We start from the raw sequence: 26,135 nt of genomic DNA on the forward strand, positions 1-26,135 counted from the left end.
GAAGATGTGCTGGGTTTCATAAATAATCTGAGAAGTAGAAGGGGAAGCCAAAGATGCTGAAACTATAAAGGATTTTTAAGTACTGCTTCAGTTCTGCAGTTCTTACTGAAGAATTAAAATCACAACTTTTTAATGTGGATTTATATGTAATAGCTGTTGGATTACTATGTTGGATCAACATGGTTGTGTGTTTACCTCTGTCATTTTATTCCATTAATAAGTTGATTGGTACAATGTATTCAGTAGACTTTGAAATCAGTGCAATAATATCAAGTCTTCAAATCCATGTTCATTACAGCAATAATATTTTGAAAGTCTGGAGACCAGAAAAAATTATTCCCGAAAGGAAGCCAACAGTTCCAATGAGTTAACTTTCAAAGAAAGATTTCACATATAAAGAAGTAAGAAATCTCTTTGATGATGATAAATCAAAATTATCTGGAATTTTATTTTTATATAGTTGTAAGAACATGGATTTTAACTGTCTTCGTTAGGAGAGAAGAGAATTAAATGAAGAATGTATTTTAATACTTTAATGGCACAGTGGGTTTTTTTTACACACAAGTCATTATCATATATCATTATTTTTGATACTTTTATTAGATACTTATGCATTGAACCAAGAAAAAGTGAAATTTTTATTTTATTTCTCAGGAGAGAAGAGGTAGGACCAAATGTTATCCTTGGCAGGCATAAGGATTGGCAGAATGTAGTCCACACTTGGTATTTTCAAACTGTCACGTTTTGCACTTTATCTACTGAGTACTGATAAAATATCACTATTTGCCTATTAGGCACTCTTGGATTAAAACCCACGATTTTTACTTTAACTTCTTTTAACATACAAATTTTGTAATATAACAATATTTCTCTTTTTAAAAAATAACAACTAGTCTCAATTTAAATAATTTTGCTGAATCAGTTATTTTGGAAAGACCAAGCTTCCATTTTTCCTTTTCTGTGCTGCGATAATATTTTTGAGTTTGAACAAAAAAAACCTAATGTAATAAATTTTTACACTTGGACTGTATAAAGACTACTTATAGCCCTTCATACCTCTTTTGGACACAAATGAACGTCGAAAAACTTAATAGTTTGAACTTCGGTGAGTGACTAGAGACATCATCCCCAGTAAGCGAAGAGGGAATAACACGGATGCACTGGCATAAAGATCAAACAAATACATTGACAGGATATAATGAGCAGGAAATTTAAGAGGAAGCTTTTAGTGAAATTAGAAAGGAGGTGAAGGAAGTAAAAGTTAAGTATGGCATAAGTATTACTTATGAAAAATACTATGTTCAAAAATGTTTACCACTGCAGTATAAAAAATAAAACCAAGTTAAATACTTTGAGACAAAGTTCTTTGATTGAAATAGAAGTACCTAAATGAAGCAGTGAATTTAGTTGATGTGAAAGACAAATTGCTATACTTATATAAACTATATCTGAATGCTGGGACTGACACTGTCAGAGCACATAATGTAAAGCTTTAAAAGGAAATTTGGAAAAAGAAATGTACAATGAGAAAATATGTTTACCCTGGAGCAGATCAAAAGTGCTGCAGGCATACATTCATTGATGCTTTGGAGTAATAAGCATACTGGGAATGGACATGAAATAATGTGGGACTTTTTCTTTTCTTTAAAGTGTGCATTACTTCACATGTTCAGAAACAGGTTTGTCAATGTACAATAGAATATATCAATCAACAAGATAATTGCTGTATTTTACTACCAAAACCAATCAGAAATGTATTTTAAATGTAAGGGAAATGCAAGTAAACCCTCATGAATGCTGATGGAAGTGTAGTTAGCTTATGCTGCTGGTTTTGTTTTGTTAATTTGCTAAGTGTTGACATATTAAACAAAGTTCATACCCTTTTTATTTATTGGTGCATGTCAGCTGCTGTGTATAGTGCAACATGTGCTCAGGACAATATATGCAGGGAAATATTTATTTTGATTTTTTTGGCAAGTTCAGGTCAGCTGCACATTTTGTTATTTTACTTTTTTCTTCCCTCCACTTCCCTTAAGTCAGGAACCATAGCTTCCTGTAATGTGGCTTTTGGATATTCTCTAAGGAAATTGAATTTCTGGATTCCAAAGCTGCCCATCTCAAGTTCAAGAGCTCTTCTTTCTTCATGAAAACATATTTATGAAACTATATAGCTTAGGAAAATTTTAATCAGCTTTATGAAAGTTCTTTCTCTTTAAACCTAGTAGAAAAACTGAAGAAATTTAAAGATAAAGGCACATCGTTGACGTTTAAAAAACTGTCTTGAATGTTCGTAATAACACTGTAGGATTTAGGAATTTGTATTCCTTTTATTATAGAATCAAACTCACCCCTGAATATAGAAAATACTTTGCCTAGTTTACAGACTTAACATTCCAAGGCAGTATGGCCAAGAGCTCCACCTTTATTTTGAGCTTATGGAACTGTTAGGAGCTCGATAGCCTTCTCTGGGAACAGAGTGAATGTTGAAAAGAATCGTGTCCAGTTGGAATGCAAACTTATTGTATTTTTTTAAGTTATGCTGCACGTTAGAAAGCAAGATATTGGAATTTTCACTTCTTTAAGCTGTAATTCATTGGGGAATGAATGAGGGTAGTGGTGGTTTGCAGTTGATTTTTGCTGCTCATTCTTTCTGAACTATGCAGCTGCAAAATTATGCAGTATAAACTATGCAGCTAGAAATTTTACACATCTTATGAATATTATATGCCTTGGGCTAATACAGCTTATAAAATCTGGTGGCAAGCTTAAAGAAATAGAAATGAAATAGTATCAAGTGTACTGCATAAGCTTGTTGATACAGACAATGTCATTTAACTTATATTCAAGCTAAATAAGAACTCTGTTAATCTTATGCTTGCATGCCTCTTAAAGCCCACAATAATTTTGTATATATTTTTTAAAACATTTATGTAATAAATTGCTACCTAAAATGTGTAACTGCTGACTAGTCAGTGGTTAGCTGATGATTTACAGATGGGAGTGAGATGATCCAGTTTGCAGGCCAAGGAGCTTTTTATAGTTCTGGTGTATCATTTGGATAAAATTGCAGCCATGGATGCTTTAGAAGAAGGATGATCAAGTAGTTAAGTGAAGTACCTCTTGTTAGGTTACTAAATTGTTCTTTATTTGACTGTGGTGAATATGGTGAAACTTTCTGGGACATTCATTAAAACATCTATCAGGCATTTCTGAAGAGAATACTGAAATCTAAAAAGTGTGAGAAAGTGATAAAAAGTCAATTCACTTTTATTTAAGTCTAATTCTGTTATTTGCCTCAGTGCCTCTGTCCTGGGTCTTCTTCCCTTGGCCTCTTCTGGCTGTTGCCTGTAGTCTAGGACCTCACTTCCACATTTCACTGCAGATGCTGAGCTAAGCTTGTTCTGATGAAGGTTTCTGAAGCATATACATTGATATTCTGCATTGGTAAAATGGGTACTCTCTGAGAATATTTTAGCTCTGACCAAGGAGTTTAATGTGCTGGGCAATTGCCTAGAAACATGAAAAAAGATTTCTGAACTGATGTAGATTTCAGTGAGACTAAGTATTAAACCAGTATAATTTAACATGATTTTAAAAGTGTCAGGCTCAGATGTGAAGGCAGTCTTGTAGTTTTTAAACCTCTTTTAAAATTATTCTTTTCATTTTGTAAATGTAAAAAAGCAGAAATAATACCTAAGATAAAAGAGATGTATTAAAAAAACTGCAAAGTACAATGTACAGAGCAGCCCTGTGATTGTTGCTCTATAGTCACATGCAAGAGAATGTTGTAACTTGTATTATTTGCTTTTTAATAATGTCACAAGCTTTAAAAATATATAAAATAGACATAAATTGAAGAAAAAAACTGATTCTGAAAAGCACTAGTCTGTTATAGACAGAATCAATGTTTGTGGTGAAATCTATAAAATCTTGAAGATACTTGTATTGCTGGGTCAGGTGGTGTTAACTGCATCATCAATGGTTTTATACTCTTTTGGCATTCTCCAAATTAGGTTGGTAGTTGACTCTTTTTTTCAGTTCAACTCTAAGGTATTTCAGGAAGTTATTAGGCATTAATTTTGCTATTTTATTAATATTATTCTCCTCCTCTCTTCTTTCTTGATAGTTGAACAGATGTTATAGCTGTGCAAGTATCTGATTGCAGGCTCTAGTGCTAGCAGTAGGTCCTTCAAATTCCGAAATCAACTTTAGAAATAGTATTTAAAAGGTTTACAAGAGTAACTGTCTTATTTTGGAGTACAAACCATAATTGGAAATGTGATTTCATCTACTTGAAGATAAATTTGCAGTCACACAAATTGTAGTAATAGTGATTTATCACACCGTAAAAGATTGGTGCAAGCTCAAAGACTTACTCAACAGTGAGTGTTTTCATGAGACTTACTGCCAAGGCAGGTATAGGGGAGGTTTTGTTTTTAATACCACAGATGATTTAGTTGATCAGAGTGAGAGTAGACTGGCAATTTATAATTGACAGACTAAGTCTTTCTGTCAGGCAGTATTAGGTGTGGAGGAAAGGTCAATGAATACCACCACAGTTTTTCATTGCTTTTGATAGCCAAGTACCTACATAAAAGTCAATGTTAAAATTTCACCAAGTGACAACTGACTTAACCCTTCCTGCACCAGTTCCAAATGCAGCCACTGCCGTGAGCTGTTATACCCATTAAATGAAAGTACTCATCATTAGCTGAGTTCAGTTGTCATCCTAATCTACAAGAATGGCTGTAAATTTTAAAAACTTGTGCCCTTCAAATATGTATAGAGATTATATGTAAAGAAATTCTGACAGTCAAAATCTTCCTTTCAAACCCAGGTACTTAAAGCACTCTGTAAAGGTGTCATGGAGTCCAGCAATCTTTTTGATTTATTCTCTACACTGAAGAGAGAGCTGAGAATACAGCAGACATCTGACACCTTGATGGAGTTCTGGAGATGTGTTCTGAGGCAGGATTTGTTTGCTGATGCCTTTAAGTTTACAGTGAACTCTGTGGATCAGCAGCCAGATTTTCTTGTGCTGGATTTTAAGTCTTTTGGTACACAGCATCTGCTAAGTGGAAGTGATTTCAGGCTTTACAGCGTGAATTTGCAAAGTCAATACTCTGTGTAGCATATTCCCATCCTTTTAACCTTGTCTGATCAGACCTGTCATGCTATTGCTGAATTTCTGTCAAATGAAGATGAGATGGTAGGGTTTTACTGAAATGTAACTGTTTTAATGGAATCTGTAAAATGAATATATGTATGTGTGTTGGCTTTCATACATAGTTATTTAATAAGAAGCTTGGGGTGAAATTAGCTTTGCCTAAACAATGCTAGAGTTGTCTTTAGCTTTCCTGAGTTGACTAATGCACCTCAGCTAATTCTTGCTCACAGTTTTTGTTCTCATGGTAGTTCTCAGCTCTGCAATTCTCATTCATCCTAATGCTCAGGTTGAAATCAGTGAAGTGGGAGGGAGAGTCGCTTTGCTCAGTTGTAGCCTGAAACTCCGGAAATTTGATTTTTTTGCCAACTCACCCAGAAGTCCAAAACCACATGAATAATTCTCTTTCTGGTACTTTGGTTGACTTTCTGTGGAATAATAATACTTAGAGAAATGAGTGTAATTTTAAGGGTAAAGAATACTTAGATGTGCTTTATAAAAAAAAGAAAAATAGAACTTCCAGTGATAGGGACCTAATCAATATCATCTCATTTTTTGCTTCTACTGGATCACTCTGGATTTTGTCTTTGATCTTAAAGCCTGTGTGAAAGTTAAATATTTTTGTTTCCATTATTCCTTTGCATCTGATCTAACTGTTCTCGATACCTATTTTATTTTGCACTGGAAGCTAAGGGAGCTTGAAATCCTGTGTTTATTCATGTTCTATGCTCTTATCCAGAAAGATTATTGCAAAATAAATATAGTCTTAGTTCCATTCTACTACAACCAGTGAGAGAAGGCTTTGCAATGCAAAATAACCCTTGACACTTGGCATAATTCATAACGCAGTTTGCCATTTTAATTGTCTGAAAATCTGTTCCCTTAAAGAAGGTTAAGAAAATTCTGTTGACCAAGGAACGTGCCTTCAGAGTAAGAATGATATATTTTTGTATTGTCTAGTATGCATCTTACAGTAATAAAAAAGCAGATACTGCCTTTTCTACGGTTCCCTTTTGGTCCTGGCTATATGAAGCTGGTTTAGCGTAGTACTTTAAGGTTTAAAAAAATTTTCAGTACACACAGCATGATAATGGTCTTCAGGTGCACGTCTCACAATAGATGGCTGTTGTGTCATTCATTACTGTAGATGTAAGAAACATCAAAAGCAATTTAAAATTACAGTTATCTTGGCTTTGCTGAATCCTGAGATAATGTCTAAGTATCTACACAGTAGTATCTGAAAGGTAACACATCCCCTCTGTAGGAGAGATTAGTCTGATAAAGGAAACATTTCTGAGTGGTACCTCTCCAACATCTATAACTCTGAAGTGATGGAAATTTACAAATAGAGTCTTTGTAGACAGAAGTGTGAAAATAACATCTAGGAAACATAAGTTTCTATTTATTTTTTAGAGAAATTTAAAGTCATGCTTGTATCTAGTATTGGATTATTCAGCAGCAGTTGTATAGCTTTTAATTAAGAAGTGCTTCAGAGCTAACAGTCTGAATATTTTGCTGTGAGAAGAGCCCTCAGGGAGCCATGAACACTCAAAATGAAGCTGCTTGATGAGATTCCAAAATTCTTATTCTCCTTCTGACTTATTGCTACCTGAAGAAAGCTCTGGGTGAGTGTGAATGCCTCGTGGATGTGGGCTCAGTCATCAGCAGCTCCTGGCGTTTTCCCAATCCTAGATACATGGAGGCTGTGTCGAGTCCTGCCATGCTGCCCGTGTGCTTGGTGAATCTTGACTTCTTTCCCTTCTCAAAAGTAGTTGACAATCCCAAAGGTTTGTTGTGAGCTCCAGAGGAAACGAATGGAGTGTACTGCAGGGGTGACTGCTGTGCCCTCCAGTGGCAGGGGAGTACGGGGCTCCTGCCGTGTCAGGCAAATTCTTATGTTTTGGGATTCCGAGGTCTGTTACAGTAGAGTACTTAGACTTTCAGAGTTTGAGGGGGAGGAAGGAAGCATTGCAGAAGCCATGACTCCGGGTATTTTTTTGGGAAAAAAAAAAAGAGCTGTTTTTGTAAGAATTCCTCTGGTGTGCCTAGATGGCACACTTGGGCCACAGAGGGTTTTTGTCTTTTTTTTTTTTTGTATCCATGTTATCTGTGAACTTCTTGTTTTAAAGAAAATTGACAACCAGACTTCTCAGAGATGGAGATTTTTAAAAGTGCCAAATCCTTCAAATAGTTGTCATCTTGAAATAAGATGCATTTTATAGGTATAGAAACATTTTTGAAATGAATGGAAAAGCAAATCAGAGCATGACACAGTAGGTAATATTGCTGTAGGTAGGCAACTGATGTGGATGTGTTAAACTTGGCTTCAGGTATATTGTTCTTATGGGAGTGCGTGCTTATCTTGCCATGAAATGCTTTAAGGTAATGTTCTATTATACTAGATAAATATTCAAATTGGTTAGACCAGAATCATACATAATTAAGACATTGAGCTATTCTTATTAATATTATCCCTAGTCTATAGTGAATATAAGTGGTTTTACTCAGGAGCAATTAGTTTATGATTGCTTGTCTTATGGGAAGGATTTGAAATGAGAATGTTTCTTTTTAGTCTAAAAGTGCCTAATTTAAAGATTACAATGAAAAGACATATTTGAAATATAGGTTGGTGCTTGCAAGAGTTTATTTTTGGAAATGAAATTCCTGCTTCTACCTAATGTTTAATACACAAAGCTTTCAGAGAGCTTGGAAAAGGAGGATTTCTGATATCTTTTAACTATGCTGTGGCACTTATTGAGGCTAATTTGTGGCATCAATTTCTATATTTCTGTAAATGCCTTTCTGATGTTCTGTAAGAACTTGGAGTCTGATGGAAGGTCAATAAACAAATTTTAGAGAAAGGGGCCTAACAAGCAAGGAATACCTAAGTTAGCTAAATTCAATAGAGGAAACACAGCAGAAATAGATATTTAAATGAAGCTTGAAGGAAAATGATCATATTTACTCTCTCTTTAGTCATTGTAGTAACATAGAGGGGAAAACTGATTGAAACAGCACTGGTTTAATGTAACAACCTTATTTGATAATTCAGAGAGGGCATGTTACAGACCTTTTTTTGTTATCATCTGGCTGGCACTTGGCAGCCTTTAGGATATATTACATGGTTTCAATCTAAATTCAGTAATGGGGCCTGTTATTTGTACTAGCTATTTGCTGCCTTAAATGCTATACATTAGTTATGTCCTGTGCTAACAGAGTAAGCACAAAATGATGATCTGATACGTGTCACCTGTGCATATAAACAGTAAAGAAATAACAACTATGTGTGTTGCCTGTAGTACAGTTATAAGTGAGAAAATAGCATTGTAATGGCTACCCATGCTGATTTTGGCTGTTACTAGACTTGTTTGTTGTGCTCTGTACTTTCTTGTACTTTCTTGTTTTTTGTGGATAATGCATCATCTATACTGGTACATACCACTGTCCATTACTCTAACAGGGGCTTACCCAAAGAGTGAATGTCTAAGCTATTTATTTTAGGCATTATTTAAGGACATGATATTTTTTTGTCATACTACTTCAAACAGGCCCTGCTGCTTTCCTGAAGAACAAAAGTTGTGTATCACTTGTGGACCAGTTTAGTAAATAGCTCATTAATTGTATGCGCATCAGAAAAAACAATCTTTAACTTACTTTAGTACTCATAGCTATTTTCTCTGACCCTGCTTTTGTTTCTTTTGTGCATTTTATTTCTTCTGTTCTTTCTGAAGACAGTCTCTGATTTTAAAAAATAGATAAGTGCAACTGGTCTAACTTATCCTTTCATGTAATTTCAGGCATCCCGGAAAGGTGTTATCACTCTTATTATTTATTCAAGGATCTGAAGACACTTCTGAAAAAACAATAAATTATTCTGTCATCATTATTTTAGGAAAACTTTTTAAACCACTAAAAGAAATGAATTGGAAACCACTAGGAATAACCGAGTTTCATTTAGCATAGCTGTGATTGCTTCAGGACATGATTCCCTGCAAAGGCTTTGGAATTCCTTGTGAATATTGCTGCCAGAGTTTATTATTTTAAAAGCAATGCATTCATCTACGGTTATTGTAGAGCTAAATGTTTGCAGAGCCGTTTGGCAGAAATGCACACCGTGAGGTAAAGCTGAATATTTGCAATCAAGTATCAAACAAAAGGTGGTTGAATGAGCTGAACATTGACTAATGTGAAAGAAACAGACACAGAGCCAGGTAGGAAAAAGTTATTTGTGTAATGGAAATGGAATCAAATGTTAGGTATCTTTGTATTATTTATACCAGTGTTTTGAACAGTTGTGCTGAAAGCTTTATTTCAAAGATTGTGGCTATAGCTAAAATGGAAAGAACATCAAATATTTAACAACGCAACCTTGGTAAGACAATTTTAAGTACCTGAGCTGATAGATAGCATGTGAGACTGAGATTAAAAAAAGACAAATCACAAGTGAGACTGTCTTTGACCACTTTAGCTTGGAAGCTGAGAGGTAGATGGACTGAGATGATTGCTGTGTTACATTCATTACATGAGGTGAAAACTACCTTCGCAAACATCTTAGGAGAATCTTGTCTTTTAGCCCATTTTCTTAAGGTAACCACATTCCCCTTCAGGAGTGCAAAATCTCTTTGAGACATAAAAATGAGGACATTGTTTAGGCTTAAAATTAGTACCTTCAGCTAAGTACATAGAGTTTCCTAATAGTTAATTCTGTGTACTGATTTGGCACACCTTATTATAATTTCAAATTGGAAATAAGATGGCTGAAAGTTTAATTATTTCTAGAAGAAATCAGTAAATGTTTTTTCCGTATATATATTTAGTAAAGTTATATTAACATAGGGAATTTTTGAAGTAAACACTTTAATAATATTAATTAGTGCTGGAAACAATGGATATTCTGTAAAGATTATTTACAGTAAATGTTATTTTCCAGTAGTTTTCCAATTTAACTTAGGTGGGCAGTATAGAACTGGGATCTGTTATGACAGAGATTGCTTTTATGGTCTCACTTGCAACATATGGATCCTGAAAGAAACTATTTTAAAGGGAGGCATTGTCACAGATGTAAAACACATTCAGCCTGTAGGCTACAAATTGGAGACTTTGATGTATAACCCCTAGTACAAATATTCTTGGTCCAGTTAGGTACCCATGTTGGGTAAAGCAGGAGATTCAGGAAAAGCTCAAGGTCTGCATCCTCATGTTTAGGGTTCCTCAGTCTGACACTTGTGACAATTCTTTTGCCATAAATGTCTGATCTCTGCAGTAGGTATAGAGTAGAGTACCTGTGTGCTGTCTAAATTAAAATTTTTAAGGAATTGTTCCATCTATTGAAGTCCACTTTAGAAATAGTGGTCAAGGCCAAAATAATCCACAATGGCTAGTGTCTCAGTTACAAAAAGAGTGTCATCATTTTACCGCTCCAAGCAGTTGTGTCATCAAACTGCATCTGCTTTGGGCAGGAGGTGGGACTGGATGACCTCTGGAGGTCCCTCCCAATCTAGGTGATTTGTAGATGTAAATTATCTGTGATCCTGCATTTTCTACCTCAACTGCACACTAACCCAAATCTGTTTTTTAAACCATTTTTCAGCCTTAAAGCGCCGGCAAAAAGAACTGTAAACTGGTATAATGGACTGTATGCATCATGTGGGGTTCACTTTCCTACCAACTGTTTAAAATTTGGGCTCTCACTCTGCCAGAGTATGTGTCAGTAGTTGTCTGAAGTACTTCAGAAAAATTTCTTTGTCACTCCCTATTAGCAGCTAAAACTCTGTTCTCTCAGTCTTTGAAACCAAATGGAAAACTAAGAGGAGCCTTCTGACATGCAGTCCTACTGGTTGAGGCAAAATAGAACAAACAATTTGGATTTCATAACCTAGCTCTTTAAAATATATCCTTATGAGAAAAGAGTTTCTTTTCAAATTCAGCTAGGAATTACTTAATGTTATCAGACCAGTCTTTTTTTCAGGATTTCAGTTTTCATATATATTACCCAAAGGATCCAGAATGAGTTCTGTACTTTATTGAATTACCAGAAGATACACATCGTCATTTTAAAAAAATACAACTGCAGATAGCTCTTTCACAAAACCCAATTACAGTCCCAGCAGAACCGATGAGTTAAGCTATAGCCATTATAAAACCAGATCAGTTTGGAGGAAAATCAAAATAATTACTCCAATGGAAACATCTCAGTATTTTTCTGGATTTATATTCAGCAATTGTTACTTCTTAACTGTTGTAGTAACTGAGATACATGAGCATTTTGAAGACAATTCAGAGCATAGTTTTCAGAAATAATATGGAAACTTTATAGTGTTATTTTAGAAATGTGCATGATTAGCAAAACTGGGGAAAGCAAAATGGGTGTTCGAGGGTTTAAAAGAAGAGCAGTTGGCTGAATAAGAGTAGTGCTGAAAGATCTTATGAAGGAAATGAAAGGTAATATAAGAACTGCAATAAACAAGGAATGGTGACTCAGGAAATATTACTCTTTTTCCAGAATTACTTAGAAGTAAGTTATATTAAAATCAAAATTAGGAAAGGTGAGTTATTTCTTATAAAATTTTAATTAAGTTTTAATAATTTATTTGGCAATCTTGTTAAAATTCTTAAACATAAGAATTCAAAATTTTTTTGTAGAATAAAGCCTCCTGACTGTATTGTAAGTAATGTAAATAATGGGTTTGGCCCACCTGTGAGAGCTGCAAGGCACTTTGGGATGCTGGTGATTATTTGGCTGAGCAGTAGAGTATAAACCCAGGAGAGAGGAAGGGTTATGCTGACCTTGCCATGAATCACAGTGGCAAATCACTGCAGTAACCCTTTTGAAATGGGGAAGCTAAATAAACTTTTTAATCCCAGTGAAGTGAGTGTAAAAATTCGTGTCCTATAGGATAAAGATGTTTCTCAGCTCTTGTCTGTCTAATTGGTGCCGAGCATGCTGAAATGCTCAGATTGTTCTCTCAGCTGCTCTGCTCTTCCTGGTGTTTGCACCATTGCTGTTTGTGAATTGTGTAAAAGTGTGAATGAGAACCCAACAAACTTAAGAATGTAATCTCCACACAATATCAACTGAGTTGAATGAAAAGCACATCTAAAGCTAATTCTCCCATAAACAATCACTTCATTAAATCAATTTGCATATTACACAGTCTTACTCAGTGGGAAAGAACTTTGTATTTTTTTCATATTCTGTATCAGTCTCATTTTTCCCACTAAAAATGGATTTTAAATATATATTCATTGAATGAAGGATGTGCAATGAGTCAAAGGCAAAACCAAGGCATGCAGACCCATGCTGTCACCAGTTGCCTACATATGCTTTTAGAAATGGTGTTTTATTGCAAGTTCAGACATAAGGATTTCCTTTTCATTGTAGAGGGAGCTTTGAACAATTCCTCTTTTTCTCCAAAGAAAATGCTGACAATAGAATCTTTGATCTTCAAAAACTAATGCACATGATGAATTTAATTCATGTAAATAATTTTGCTAGACTCAGTAGGACCCATTACAGAAAGTTAAACACACATAACTCTCTCATGTAAAGTCCATGCACATGGTAGGTATAGTGACACAGTCCAAAAGTTAAATTAGATAAAATTATCTTCAAAAGAAAATGCTGTCTTATCAAAAGATCATGTGTTTGTGTTTTTTAAATTACATTTGAAAAAGTTATCTGCACTCAAGTTCAAAACTTATAAAAGTAGGATTTATCCAGACAGTTTAATGATGTTCTGAGTATGTGTACATGTTGTAATAAAATTGTAATGATTCATCACATTTTTATGTACTCACACTCTATGTTCAGTTCAATATGATGTGATTTTAGGAAATAGCACTGCATAATTCTAGTCTACGTACTATTTATATTGTCAAGTCTTTTTCTGCAATCATCCACTAATGACATAAGTTTTCCAGCTACTGACTTTATTGAATACAATTGATTAAACCTGAGCATAGAATCCTGTATGGCACTGGCTGTTCACTGATCTATAGAAATAACCTTTAGACCTTAAAGTTCTTGTGTAAAAAAGTTTTAATAGGATCATCTAATTCAGAAATTTGCTGGTGCTTGACAAAAGTAATAAAATAGACAAGTACATTTCTTTTCTGAAGTACTTACAGTCCTATTAGTAATGCTTTGATTCCTACTGCTTCTTACCCTGTTCAGTTAATTAATATCATCCTGTAGTGGAGTGGGCTTGTTTCAAAAGCTGAAAACTCTTTAACTCCCCCACTGTTAAGAAATCATATTGAAATTTCTATTTGAAAGTGACCTTGCTGCTTCCTTTTGTTAATACATTAATACCACTAAACCAGTATTAGGGAGAGAATGACTTGTATGTCCTGCTAGTGATGATAATATTTTGTTTCACTGTTTGAATTGTGATGTTGCTTACACAAAAAGGCTCTTGAATATGATTTTACTTAATTAAATCAGTTGGTGAGATAATTAATGCACGAACTTTCTGGCTTTGGTATTTTGAATGTGACCTAGCAGTCTCTCATATCACCCAAGAGGACTATTGATGAAAAGCCACCAGTATGAACAACAAAGCCACAAAAATAAGAATTTTGCCTTATACTTTGAATTACTGAAAGTGGGGCTGTTGAACAGTGATTTTCCACAAAAGTAGTATTGTGTTTCCATAATATGAGTGGTCAGCTACAGTTACTCCTACATTCCATTAAATGTATGACAGGCTATTAGCATTTCTTTGCACTTTTGGAAGTGCATTTAAATAAATAATTACCTAAATGGAAATTTCTTGATGCTTATGCTTTCATTGCTTCTGTTGCTATCATCACATAGTTTCAAGACCTGGAAATAGCAGTTCTGCTGGTACCGTGCTAGTTAGAAGGATAATTAGTACACTGTTATTGTCTTTTTGGCTATAGCTGTTTGTTGTTTTTTCCCACATGAACTTGCTAACTACAACAGAAGGCAGTTTTTGAATATTTTTCTCTTTTCACTAATGCTTGGGATTGGTTATGCTGCAAGCAAATGGGTTTAACAAAAGCTGGTATATATTAAAGATAATGATAAAACCAGCTGGACTTAGAGGTGATGAGAGACTAGGTTTTATTGCTTCCTATGGGATTTTTGTTTGATTCCTTTTAAGAATGCTGACCATACACTTTGTTTAGTTTGAAAAGACAATACAATGGGCCACAATCCCTTTCAGAAAGAGAGGTGTCCCTTTAAAGCATTATATGCATCTTTAGTATTCTGATAACTTATCCTTATGCTTTTTAAAATTTTGGTATTCTCAAAGTCAGACAGAGAAGCAGGCACTCTGAATTACTGTACACAAATACTGATATATAATGAATTGATAAATACTTCTCATATCTTTACAAGTTTCTCCTCCTTTCTGTTTGGGTATCAAGCTATATAGATGTCCACCACACCCCATTCATCTCGTGAGCTGTCAGTACTGTTTTCAGTCCTTTTTCTCTTTTCACTTGTTCAGTCATTTTTGTTATTGTTCTATGACTTCTCTCTCGGTTTATCTGTATAGTTCTAATACTAATCTGTTGAAGTCGTAGGGCATAGCTCAGCTGTGGTTTTCGGTTTGGAGTGGGAAAAGTGCTGGTACTACCTGTATTTTATGATAGCTCCATGTTTCTACATGTGTGGCACAAAAAGAAGGAATCCTTTTTTTCTTTTCTACTCCTGCCATGTTTGTGGTTCAAGCTACTTCTTAATTTGTTTCTGTGGTGCAGCTCTCAATGAATTATGGATGTTGTGGGAATAAATAATATTCTGGTTTACTGAGAAGGATTTTGAAACCTTAAAGGAAAGGTTTGAAAGAAGTTAAAGTTTTAATAAAACTTAGTTTTTCATTTTACACTGTAGCATTACAATATAAATGATTCTGGTCTTATTCTGATAGCATAAAGAAATTAAATACATTTTTCTCTACCATTTTGTCCAAGGATTTCACAGGATGTCTACTCACACTCCCTATGTATCTATCCACATGTAAAGGGAACAAGTGGCTTAAACTGCAGTATGTCAATTATTGCCAGGCTTCCATGAAAAATTATTAACTACTATTCATACTTAAATTGGTATTTTAAAATAAAATATATTCCCACTTGCCTGCTCTTAAGTTAGTATGTAAGAGAAGCTGCAGAACTTGAAACACAATTTCTGAACATAACCCCAACACAGTGGTCCCGGATATACAGTCTTAGTGGACCAAGCTTTCTATCATTTGTCAAATTATCTTGGTTCTGTCTAACACACCTTTTTACTTGAGAAGTGAAAAACCAAGTAGGAATTAAGAGGAAAGGCACAGCAGGGGCAGGTGTGGTTTGTCTTCTGGTTGGTGTTTCCTGTAGCACTTCAGTGTCCCTTTAGCTGGGTTCAGTGAGTAGGGCTTAAAAGAAGGATTTTGGAGGGATTAAGTTTCTAGACATAGTCTATTAGCTAGACACAGGACTGGGTCATATCTGATCTGTACCAGCTCCTGGGCTTCTCAGCAGAAAATCAAGTGAAAGTTGACATTTTACTGTTTTTTTCATGATGTTTGGCTGGGGGTTTTTTGCTTGTGGTTTTTGTGTATTTTCCCCTGTGAGTTTTATCAGAGGAAATACATATTTTCAGTAATGGGTCACACTTCCTTCTGTGTTCACTATGCATTTGGGAATCTAAATGCCTTGTCTTGGATTTGGTTATCTGAGCTCTGCTTTCTCTGTGGATGCACTGCTGTGTGAGCTCACAGGCTTTAGGCTTTACTGGTGGATGCAGCATCATCCAACTGAAGAAGCTTCAGCTGTGGAATTTGTTTAATATCAAGTGTACCAAAGTCCATCGACTTTGGAGGCATGATAAAAAGATTCCTTCTGTCTGCTTGAGGGGTTGTAGGAAGTTGAAGTTTGTTTGCGTTATGATTGAGAACTTTTTTATTTGATACTTTTAAAATCCTACAATAAATTCTCTTATGCTGGGCATGTTTTATGCTTGAATGACACTTTGTTGCACAGGACTGCATAATTTTGTACTCTGAATGGTATCACTGAAAAATCATAGCATCAATTTAAGCAAACTGTGATTTGTGGCTTGTTAAATTCAAACGGAAGAAAGAAAAGTAGAGATATTACTTTTATCCTTTTAGAACAATTTATTCTTTTAGGTATATCTGTGCTGCTACAGAAAGAGGTCCAGGAGAGAGTGGAAGCTTATTTACTGCCCATGCTTCTCCACTGGCATGATTTTGGTCCTTGTGTTTATGTGAGGTTTGTTGGTTTGTTGCAGGATGGATGAAATAGTGTGCAGTCTGTGTTGCAGCACACCAGAGTTGTGCATTTGTGTCATGAATGTCAGTGCATGTCAGGAGAGGGTGTTTGAATGATATCCCTTCAGAGCATGCAAGAATAGTGCTGGAAGGCTCCACAGGGGCAGGAAAGGACAAACCTACTGTAAAGTTAATATCTTCTGAATAGGCTCCCTGGGGTAAACTGTCCCCCGAAGTGTTTTGGGAGAAGGAGCAGCAGAGACATAAGATTTAAAGGGTCAACTGAAGTGAGCAGATGGTTCATAATGTGTCTGATCAGCAGAGTGGTTCTGACTAGTGAATTGCTCCCCAGCACTGTTTTAGTTGTATCCCATGAGAGCTGGGGCTGAAAGGACCTTGATTTGAATTTTCAGTTACTTGGGGTTGATACATTAATATATTGTGCAATGACAATTTGCAAACTGAACTTTAAAATAAATACTTATTAGAAAGCTTCTCTGGGAAACTTTTTTCTTAACAAAAAAATCCCCAAAAACCAAAACAAAACCCCCAAACAAACAGAAAAAAAACCCACAAAAAATCTAACCCCAAAACAACCCCAAAAACCTTTAGGTGGATTTTGGGGTTGGAAGATAGCTTCACTGAAATAAAGGATGCTCATTTTCTTAGTGTTTCTTCTGCCAGAATAAAATGTCAAAAATGTGAAAATCTTAGCACATGGGTAGAAACTGATAATTGTTTAAACCAGCTGCCTAGTTGCAATGTGTAGTGAGATTCATTACTGTGATTCACTAGCACATCAGAAGACAAACAAACAAAAAACCACCAAGTGAAAATGCTATAGATAAATAAAATGTGAGAACTACTTAATCATAGTGGGTACATAGCGGTAGTTCATTTTTAAAATCCAGCCTATATTTAAACTTTTATTAAAATAAGTGAGTCAGTTTCTGTTACATCTGAAAGTTATCATTTTGTTATAAGCTATCCAAAATCAAATATGTGAATAGCAATTTTTTATGTGTGTTTATCCACCAAACCATTGGATCAGAAAATAAAAGGGTGCTCTTCACTGCAAAATTTCTGCATGTCTTTATTTAGAAACATCTTTCTGACTGTATTCAAGGGAAAAGAGGTGTCCATTCTGTTACTTGTCTGAAGAAATAATGTACAAAATTAGTCAGTGTAGTTTCAACATCTGTAAGAGCCACAATTTGTCCTGGCATTGATTACTTGAAAAGATTTTTCATCATCTCTAGTTAAATCTCATTTCTGAGTTAGTATACTGAACATTGTAACCAAAACTTTCCTCTCTTCTATCCTCCTTCCCACAGCAAATGTCCTCAGAAGAGAAGAATGTTATGAGTTGCATCAAAAATTTACTAAGTGATGCATTACTCTATGACAAATAATGTGATTTATGTTTGTCAGAGAGGTTATTCATTGTATTCACAGAATTGACCTTCAGTGCAAACCAAATCCTTCTTGATAACAGCCTGTTGCAAGTTCTTGCACATCTCTAAAGCTAATTAAAAGCAGGTGGATTCTTCCTATGTAGCAGTACCAACCAGCTGAATAAAATGTACGTAATTTGTATTGATACAGAGGATGTTCTTTTCCCTATGGACCTTATTGGAATGCTAGGATTCTCTAAAGCTGTGATTGTGAACAGAAAAAGAATTGTATTTTAACTATGATACCCATATTACTTTGTTTATAAAACCTGAATTTTAGTTGGCACTGTAGAGAATAGGAGACCCTGAAGGAAACTTAATTTTTGAAACCTGATCTCTGTGAAACTCTCTGGGAAAGTCTGGTGTAAAGATTTGAAAGTTTTCATTTAGAAACTCAAATCTACATAGCTAAGTTTTGTTTTATTTTGTTTTGTTTTGTTTTGTTTTAATTTTGTGGTGTCATATTTTTTTCAAGACTCAGTTTATCTTTCATAAAAATAAATGAGATAGCAGTATTGAAGAACATGAACTGTGTTTACTAATTTATGAACTATGTTCCATTTATGAACTAAATGTTCTGCTTAATCTTGTGATTTATTACTAGTTTGATAGTTCTCTTGAATTTCTAGGAGTTCATTTTCTGTGGGTTAATGATGGTGATTTCAGTCTACGCATGGAGGGCTGCATGGAGGGAGACACAGAGGTAGAGTAGGAGACCAGCTGACTTGTGCTGCATTTTGATGGAGTTGCCAGCAAAGTTCAGACTGCCATCTTTTTCTAAGCAGAATGAATAGAAGGCTGGAAAAACAAATTGGCACCATGAAAATTTTTCGAAGGCAGAACTAGTTGTATCTAAGCCAGATGAGAGTTCTGAAGTGCATGTATCTTTTCAAATCAGTCTATGCAGAGTGATCCAAATATAATATTTGTAACTAATGTCATTGTACAGAGACCAAAGATAGTCTCTCTGTAACACAGCACATTAAGAAAAATGACCCAGTATGAAGTGGAATTTATGATGTTAGTCTTTCCAAGCCCAGCGAATTTTAATTTTGAGTCTTCATTTTTTCTTGACTGACTCAAGTTCTGTACAGCCTCAAAAGAGATGATAAACTGAAAAACCAGAATAAAGTAATAGAATATTGAGAATAAAACAATGGAGCATTTCATGTATTTACGTTTTCTAGTTTAGGTGTTTTAAATTTTAAACCAGTCATGCCACTCCTGAAATGTATTCCTGTATTGTTAAAAAATAGTTGGTAGATTAGATAGATTAAAAATCACAGGTATGACAATAAATATTTGAGAAGTAGAAGGAGGATCTTGTGAGATATGGAGTTTTGTAGTTGATGGAAATAGACTGTGTGTATATTGGAGCATATTTAATTTTTGTTGTTAACATAGGCTTCTGTGTGCTTTCAGATACATGGGTGTGTTGATCATGATCGATCCTGAACTGCTACTTGTGGGTTATACTGTCCAGTTCTGGGTGAGGAGAAATGTTGCTGCTCAGGTGTGTTCATTAGCAACATAGTGTGATAACACACAGGTCAGGCCTGAGCTCCTCTGTTCTCCATGTGGATGGCCCACAAGGTCACATCAAAATACACATTTATATATGAATTTTAGAAATAGCTTGCAAAAAAAAATCTCTAATCTTACAAACATTGCAGTATTTTAACTTTCATACATCAATAAATATTTTCTCTTTCCCTGTGAGTCAATGTTATGTGTTATGTTTGCACCTAGACTCGAGATTTTATGTATTAGATATAAGCTGGGGGAAAAGCACTTACTGTTCATATACAATGGGAAATGCTAACAGTGAGACAAGTTAAGATAGTCTTATTTAAGAGATTGTTTTAAAACTTTACAAAAAATAAAAGATTGATTGCAAAGGTCTCAACTTTGCTAGTTAAGAGCATAAAATTTCTTTTGAAATTTTTTTTGTCTACTTTGTCTTACTTCAAGTTGTGTATCTTATTTTGAAATGTAATTTTGTGCACTAGAGAAGTATAATATACTGTAAATGTTACATTAAAATACTAATTTCTCAACCAGTTGGGATTAGATTTTTTCAGAGACAAATGTTTCTTTTGCACATTGCATTATCATTAGGTCTGTTTAAAAAACAATTTCTCAAGCTTCTAAAACGAATTGCATTTCTTTTGAATATTGAAAGGTTTTTAAATAACATCTTCAGAACCAGTGCATGGTTGCATTGTATTGCTTCTGAAATAGCTGGGAATATATAGTGGTGGAAAATCACTAAACTAGGAAGAACCACTTGTGAAATCAACAGTAGTTGAACATGAAGGGGAGGAATAGACAACCTTTTCAGTGGCCTGGATGCAGGGCCAGTTTGCATGTGTATGTGATGATGGTGGTGCTTGATGGGCCAGGCATAGCTTAATTACTGAATTTCTACTATGCAAAGGTTGCAACAGGAAAACACTTTTGGACTTGTCTGTTTTTGTTTGTCTCTCCTATAGAAAATCAAATGCTTCTCTCTGTATGTCAGTCACTGATGGTATGATTTCTTGTACCTCCCTGCTACCTCACTGCAAAGTGACTTTATTGTCCTCTAATCTTGAACAATTTTTAACATGTCTTTTGCTTTATCAGCCTTTTTGCAGACTGGGAAGCCCAACAAGTACCTTTGTGATAATTTATAAGCTACTAGTGAATTGTGGGCATTTAACAGTGTTAGAATTTTCAAGATGGAAGTCAAAATTAATTTGTTGACATATTTCTTGACTGTACTTTTATTTAATAAAGAAAAAATTATGCACTTTGGGAAATGGTAATCTTTATTTACTGCTATGATGGGAAAATGCAAATGAAACAGTGAATTTTGTGAGTAGTATTTTACAGAGCAGTCACTTACTATAATTACATGTTTTAAATCAGTGGAATTATCATGTTCTATTAACCAGATTATGTCCTGACTTCTTGTAGGATTCTGAGTAACAACAAGATCTTGTGGTTGAAGAATGGCTCTTTCTTCGGGCTGAGATCCCTGGAGAGACTGTGAGTAACTGATCAGCCTCATTCCACCTTCAATTAAAAAGTCTTTTTACTTTAAATATAGAAACAACATCAGATAATGAAGTTGAGATGTTTTGAACTGTGTTGCACAGTAGAGTTTCTAGGCAGTCATCAGGTTAAGAAACAGCCTAAGAATGAGTGCATGGGGATGGACGTGGAAAATACAGGAAAGCACTGCCATCAATTTGGAACTAAAATAAACATCCAGTCAAGGGCTTGTACTACACTATGTATACTATCACAGTGAAGACTGGTATATGTAATGGTAACACTAATATACCTGACATGTAGTTTGAGTTATTTAACTCGTTGGTCTCCAATCTTCCATTTTAATTCATACTAATTTTATTTTTTTCTGTATTTTAATTATAATCTCAAGAAATTGGACAGTTCTTATCACTGAAGCAGATGATGATATTGATAAATCTCCATGACCATGTATTCCTAGCCAGTATTTGGAGAGGGGAAGAGGAGCTCAGGAGCAGCTAATGAGTAAGGAAGAAAACATTCAGAAACCTAAGTGGAAATAAATAAGCAGTAACAGCTAAACTATAATAACACTACTTTTGGTATATATAGGTCACTCATTTGAGAATCATCATGTGAGCAAGCCTAAAAGGCTACTTTTTATATCTCTAGGCAGCTTGTGTTGCCAGTGCATCTAAAATGAGTAATTATGTCATGCCTATCTTACAGTATCTCCTGCAGCTTAAGCTAAATAATTTTTACACTGCTTTGTAAGAATACCTTCATTATGTTGGGCTGTTGATATAAAGTAGTTGCTGCATTCATGAATGCATGAATGTATTCTGTGTTGTATGAGTATTTCCATATGCAAAGAAATTACATATAAAAATCAACTTTAGCTATTATTTTTACTGTAGATGTGTGAGATGTGCACGTTGTTTATAGTTGTGTAATAAGGTGGGTAAGTATACAATACTGAGATGTTTGGATATTCTAACTGGAATATCAAAATAAACAACTTATTTCAAGGTCTGGAGCAATCCCTTAAGCACCTTGAAGGGTTTGGATAAAGCCAACCATCTGAACATTTATGTGAAGGAATGCTGCATTTTGTCTGCCTGTGGTTATAGTTGTATCAAATGCTTTTTAAAAGTCAAACATTAAGATATTAAATGGAAGGGAATATTAAATTTTATGGAATGAAGAGTGGTGTATTATTTACTAACTGGTTTAATCTTAGGTGTAACAGTGATATGAGGTTTGTAAAGAATTTGCAAGTATTTTAGACAAAATTATTTAGAACATAGGATAGGATTACAAATTTATTGCAAGAAGAGAAATTAGTAAATTAAGTTCTAATGTAATGTAAGTAAATTATTAGTGTTTAGAACTACAGGAAAACATTTCCTCTGGGGTTTCTTTTTAAGGTTTAATTTACATTGGGGAATGATACTCAGCATGCACTTTTAAGAACTTTAGTGCTTAACTAATGAGAGAAATACTTCAACCTGAAAAGACGTTTCAAACAGTACTGAGAACAGGGGAAAAAACAGAAAAATTGCCTTAGGTGTATTGCCTCAAGTACCATCATGATCTAAACCTTTTTCATTTTCTTGTGCTGATTTTTCACAACATTACAGAAGTGAGTATCATCTCCTCTGTATATAATTCTGTTTGGCTGTGGTGTTACTACAAAATCCATAAGTGGTCCCTGAATTGAAGACTAGAGTTCCAGTGATGACATTCTCATCAAGTTCAGCCGCTGTTTCTGTTTCATAGAGGGCTACTCTGGGCCCATATGTTTCTTATCAATATCTGTGAAGTCCCTGTTTCAGCTGGAGGGTTGAGAACAGCTGGAATAGTCTACTAGGAGGTGAGTGTGAATGAACTACAGCTGGACGAGTGCTCCTAGCCCTTGGACAAAGGTTTCCCCAGCTTTGCCTTTTTCACGGAAGCTTATTCAGAGCAGTGCTTCAGGTGCTTAAAATAGAGAACTGTGACAGCAGCTGCTGTTGATGTTCATGGCTCTTCAAAATGGACTAGGAACTTTCATTCTTTGCCTGAAAGGGGAGGCAGAGAATCTTATGAAGTACACTAGCAGGGAAATCCAGCTTCCTTTAAAATAATGTTAAGTTTACAATATTAGGTGTTTAGGAACACTGGTGTGCTGGAGTTAAGAATTACTCATTTAATTTGGCTTTGCAGTCCTTGTGTTCTTGTTCAGGACAAAAAATAATGTGAATGTGATAGAGGCAAGAATCATGTAAGTCAGTAATTCTTTTATGGATACCATGAGATCATGAGCTAGAATAATGTTAGCTTAAGTGGAAAATGAAATCATTGAATGTTAAACTTGAAAACTTCAGAGAACTGAAATTTCAGATGGAACTGAATAACTTGTATATTCTGGCTCTTCCCTGTTCTGGAGTGACTAGAGTGAGAACTTTCCTCTTATTATTTTGTTCTTCAATGCATGTAACAATAGGAATTGGATTACAAAAGTGTTGGTCTTCCCAGGTTCTGGTGATTTCTCAACAGCATGTTGCACAAGCAAGAGACCTCACTGAGAAGTTGTCCCAAACTGGGACTCCCCATTTTATGCAACTTTAATCAAGCAAATCAAGAAACATAAGTTATTTGCCCCTTGACTGTCCATTCTAAGAGTAAGGCAGAATTGATTTTTCCCAAGCTAAGATTATTGTAGAATCCTAATATTATACATGAAATTAATTTTTTTTAAATATGATTGCACCTGATTTGTATTTGTTTCTGCATACTTTTCAGAAAATTGCGGTTTTTTCAACCACAGCACGAGAATTACAAGGTTTCCATTTCAGATTGTCTTACAACTGTATTGCTGCTGTAAAGAAAAATCTGATATTAGCTTTTCAGGGGATACAACCATCCAGCCAGGAAAAAGCATGTTTGGGGTATTTCCCTTTTAATAATAGATCACAGTATCAAAGAATATTCTGAGTTGGAAGGGAAACACAAGGATCATTGGGTTCAGTTCTTAAGTGAACGGCCTGTACAGGGGTCGAACCCATGACATTGGCATTGTTAGCACCATGCTTTAACCAACTGAGCTAATGGATAATACTATATTTAATAATAGCTTATTAATATCAAAAATGAGACCTGTAATGGTGTCTGTAATAAAAACTATATAATAATATTCAAAATATATGTATGAAACATTAATATTTTTGGTGGGTAGTTTGTGAAACTGCTTTGAAAAACACTGTCCCACAAAAGGTGCATTTTCTGTTTCTTGTATGTGTATGAACAGTGACTCATGAGTGATCTGTAGAGATGGCAGTCTCTTTCCACAGTTCAAGTTTTCTGAAACTAAAAATTGCTGCCTTGTGCTGATTTGGGAAGATTGGCTCGCAAATGTGTTACGGCATCTGGAGCATGATGTGCCTCTGTGCCTCTGAGCTTACACTGCAGTACTAACAAGAGGCATTAAGAAGAGAATATCGTTACTTAAGTACCATGTGAGAATAAAAACTTTCTGTAAACTTAAGTATTATATGGTGTCCAGTTATGTAGCCCTTGATCTGCAATAAAATCAAAAATGTAAGTAAGAATATAAATGAGGTTTTTAGAAGCAAGTGTGGTAAAGGAAGTGTTTATTAAAATATGAAGAGCTTTGTGGAATTTAACCAGAAGAGATCCACAGACCATAAATTCCATAAATAAGAATGCACACCTTGAACTCACTTCTGGGATACACTCTGTGGATGTGGCTATCTTCACATTCAGGAGGCTGAGAATTCAGTTTGGATCTGAAGCTCGGGGCAAAGATTTGACAACTTGTAATAGTTTCAGTTTCAGTGCCTTCCCTGTGTGCAGTCAGTGTCCTGTCTTCCCAGGAGATGCATTGATCTGAGCAGAACAGCATCACACACATTTAATAAGTTTTTCATATGCTCTAGGTACCATATAAGAAAGGCAAATTGGGCTTTCAAAGCTCTGAAAGAGTGAGGTAGCCCTTTCAAGTAAGTCTGAGCAATCTGAAAGCTCTCATTTAGTTAAAATATTTGGAAGGGTATGAACAACTGAAAAATTGTCTATGTAATTTGATGGTATAGTTACTCCATAGATTGGAACAATATATTAAATAGAAAAATCTGTGAATTAGTTTACTTTTTTAAAAAATTATTTTTATGTATTTGGGTTTTTTTTGAACTTATGGGGTTAACCACTGCTATTACCCAAGGAATCATAGGCTAGTGCAGATTACCAGGTTACTAGCAGATGCCTTATCATGGCAGTATATGGTATGGATGCTGCTCCAAAGACATTGCCGTCTCCCAACAGTGTGCAGCAAAGCAATAGTATTAGAAACAGCTGGGGCAAGTCTTTTTATGCTTGAGAATATTTGTCCAGCTGTAGTCCACGTGATGCTTCTGGGGACAGAGACTGAGGTGGTTGGACCAGGTGCTCCAGCTGTGCTGGACCCAAAGTCAAGGTCCAGACTAGGAAATTAAATCTTGTCACCCTCATCCTGATGTTAGCTGGCACAAAACACTGTGTATCTCAGCTATTATCTACACTACTAATTTTCTTACTTTGCAGAGCGCCACTGCCTGGACAGTCCCGAGTCCTGAGCTACCTCCCCATGTTACCTGTAGCTGGGGCAGCCTGTCGTGGCTTCTCCGCTTCCTGGGCTTCCTGGTGCTTAATAGGATTGATTGTGTACTTGGTATTTTCTGAAGTGGATGTATGAAGTCTCTGTCTCTGTTTTATGACCAAATATACTTTTTCATTAAGTTTATAGGAGCATAATTACCTCTGAGACTATTGCTCCTTTGTCCCAGTGACTGAAACTCTTTGATGGGTTCAGAAGCTATTGGGAGTGAACCAGCAAACAAAAATAAAGAAACGTACACAAACAGACTGTGATTGCATAAGCAGTGTTTTCTTGGGAAATCGGGCTGAAAGATCACTAAGCAAGATTACACGTGTTTTTCACAGTTGACCCAGAAGAAAGGCATGCCATGTCAGTAGTACTGCAGCAGTGACTGTTTTACAGAAACTTGCTTTGTTACATATTCGCAATATTCCTAGAAATGTTTCTAGACAAAGAAAAATAATACTGAAATATCTGTAAGAATTTAGAATTGCACTTATTTTTTGTTTTTATTTTTTGAACTGTATAGATCAGCCTTACTCAACCATATCTTGCTTAGATTGTATGTTCTTTTATCAAGTATTGCTGTAATGTAAAGTTACCAACCACGTGTCAGTGCT

General features: G+C 35.2%; 1 protein-coding gene across 1 annotated transcript in view; it reads left to right on the top strand.

Moving 5' to 3' along the window:
* The window catches only part of ADGRA1 (adhesion G protein-coupled receptor A1), a 267,959-nt gene that overhangs the window by 21,968 nt on the left and 219,856 nt on the right, over positions 1 to 26,135 (top strand). The window contains exon 2 of the mRNA XM_027672274.1: positions 20,823 to 20,894. Coding sequence (XP_027528075.1) covers positions 20,823 to 20,894 — 72 coding nt within the window. The remainder of the gene's footprint in view (positions 1 to 20,822; positions 20,895 to 26,135) is intronic.

The sequence above is a fragment of the Neopelma chrysocephalum genome, unplaced genomic scaffold, assembly GCF_003984885.1.
Source record: "Neopelma chrysocephalum unplaced genomic scaffold, ASM398488v2 Primary Assembly neopelma1_97390, whole genome shotgun sequence".
Lineage (NCBI taxonomy): Eukaryota > Metazoa > Chordata > Aves > Passeriformes > Pipridae > Neopelma > Neopelma chrysocephalum.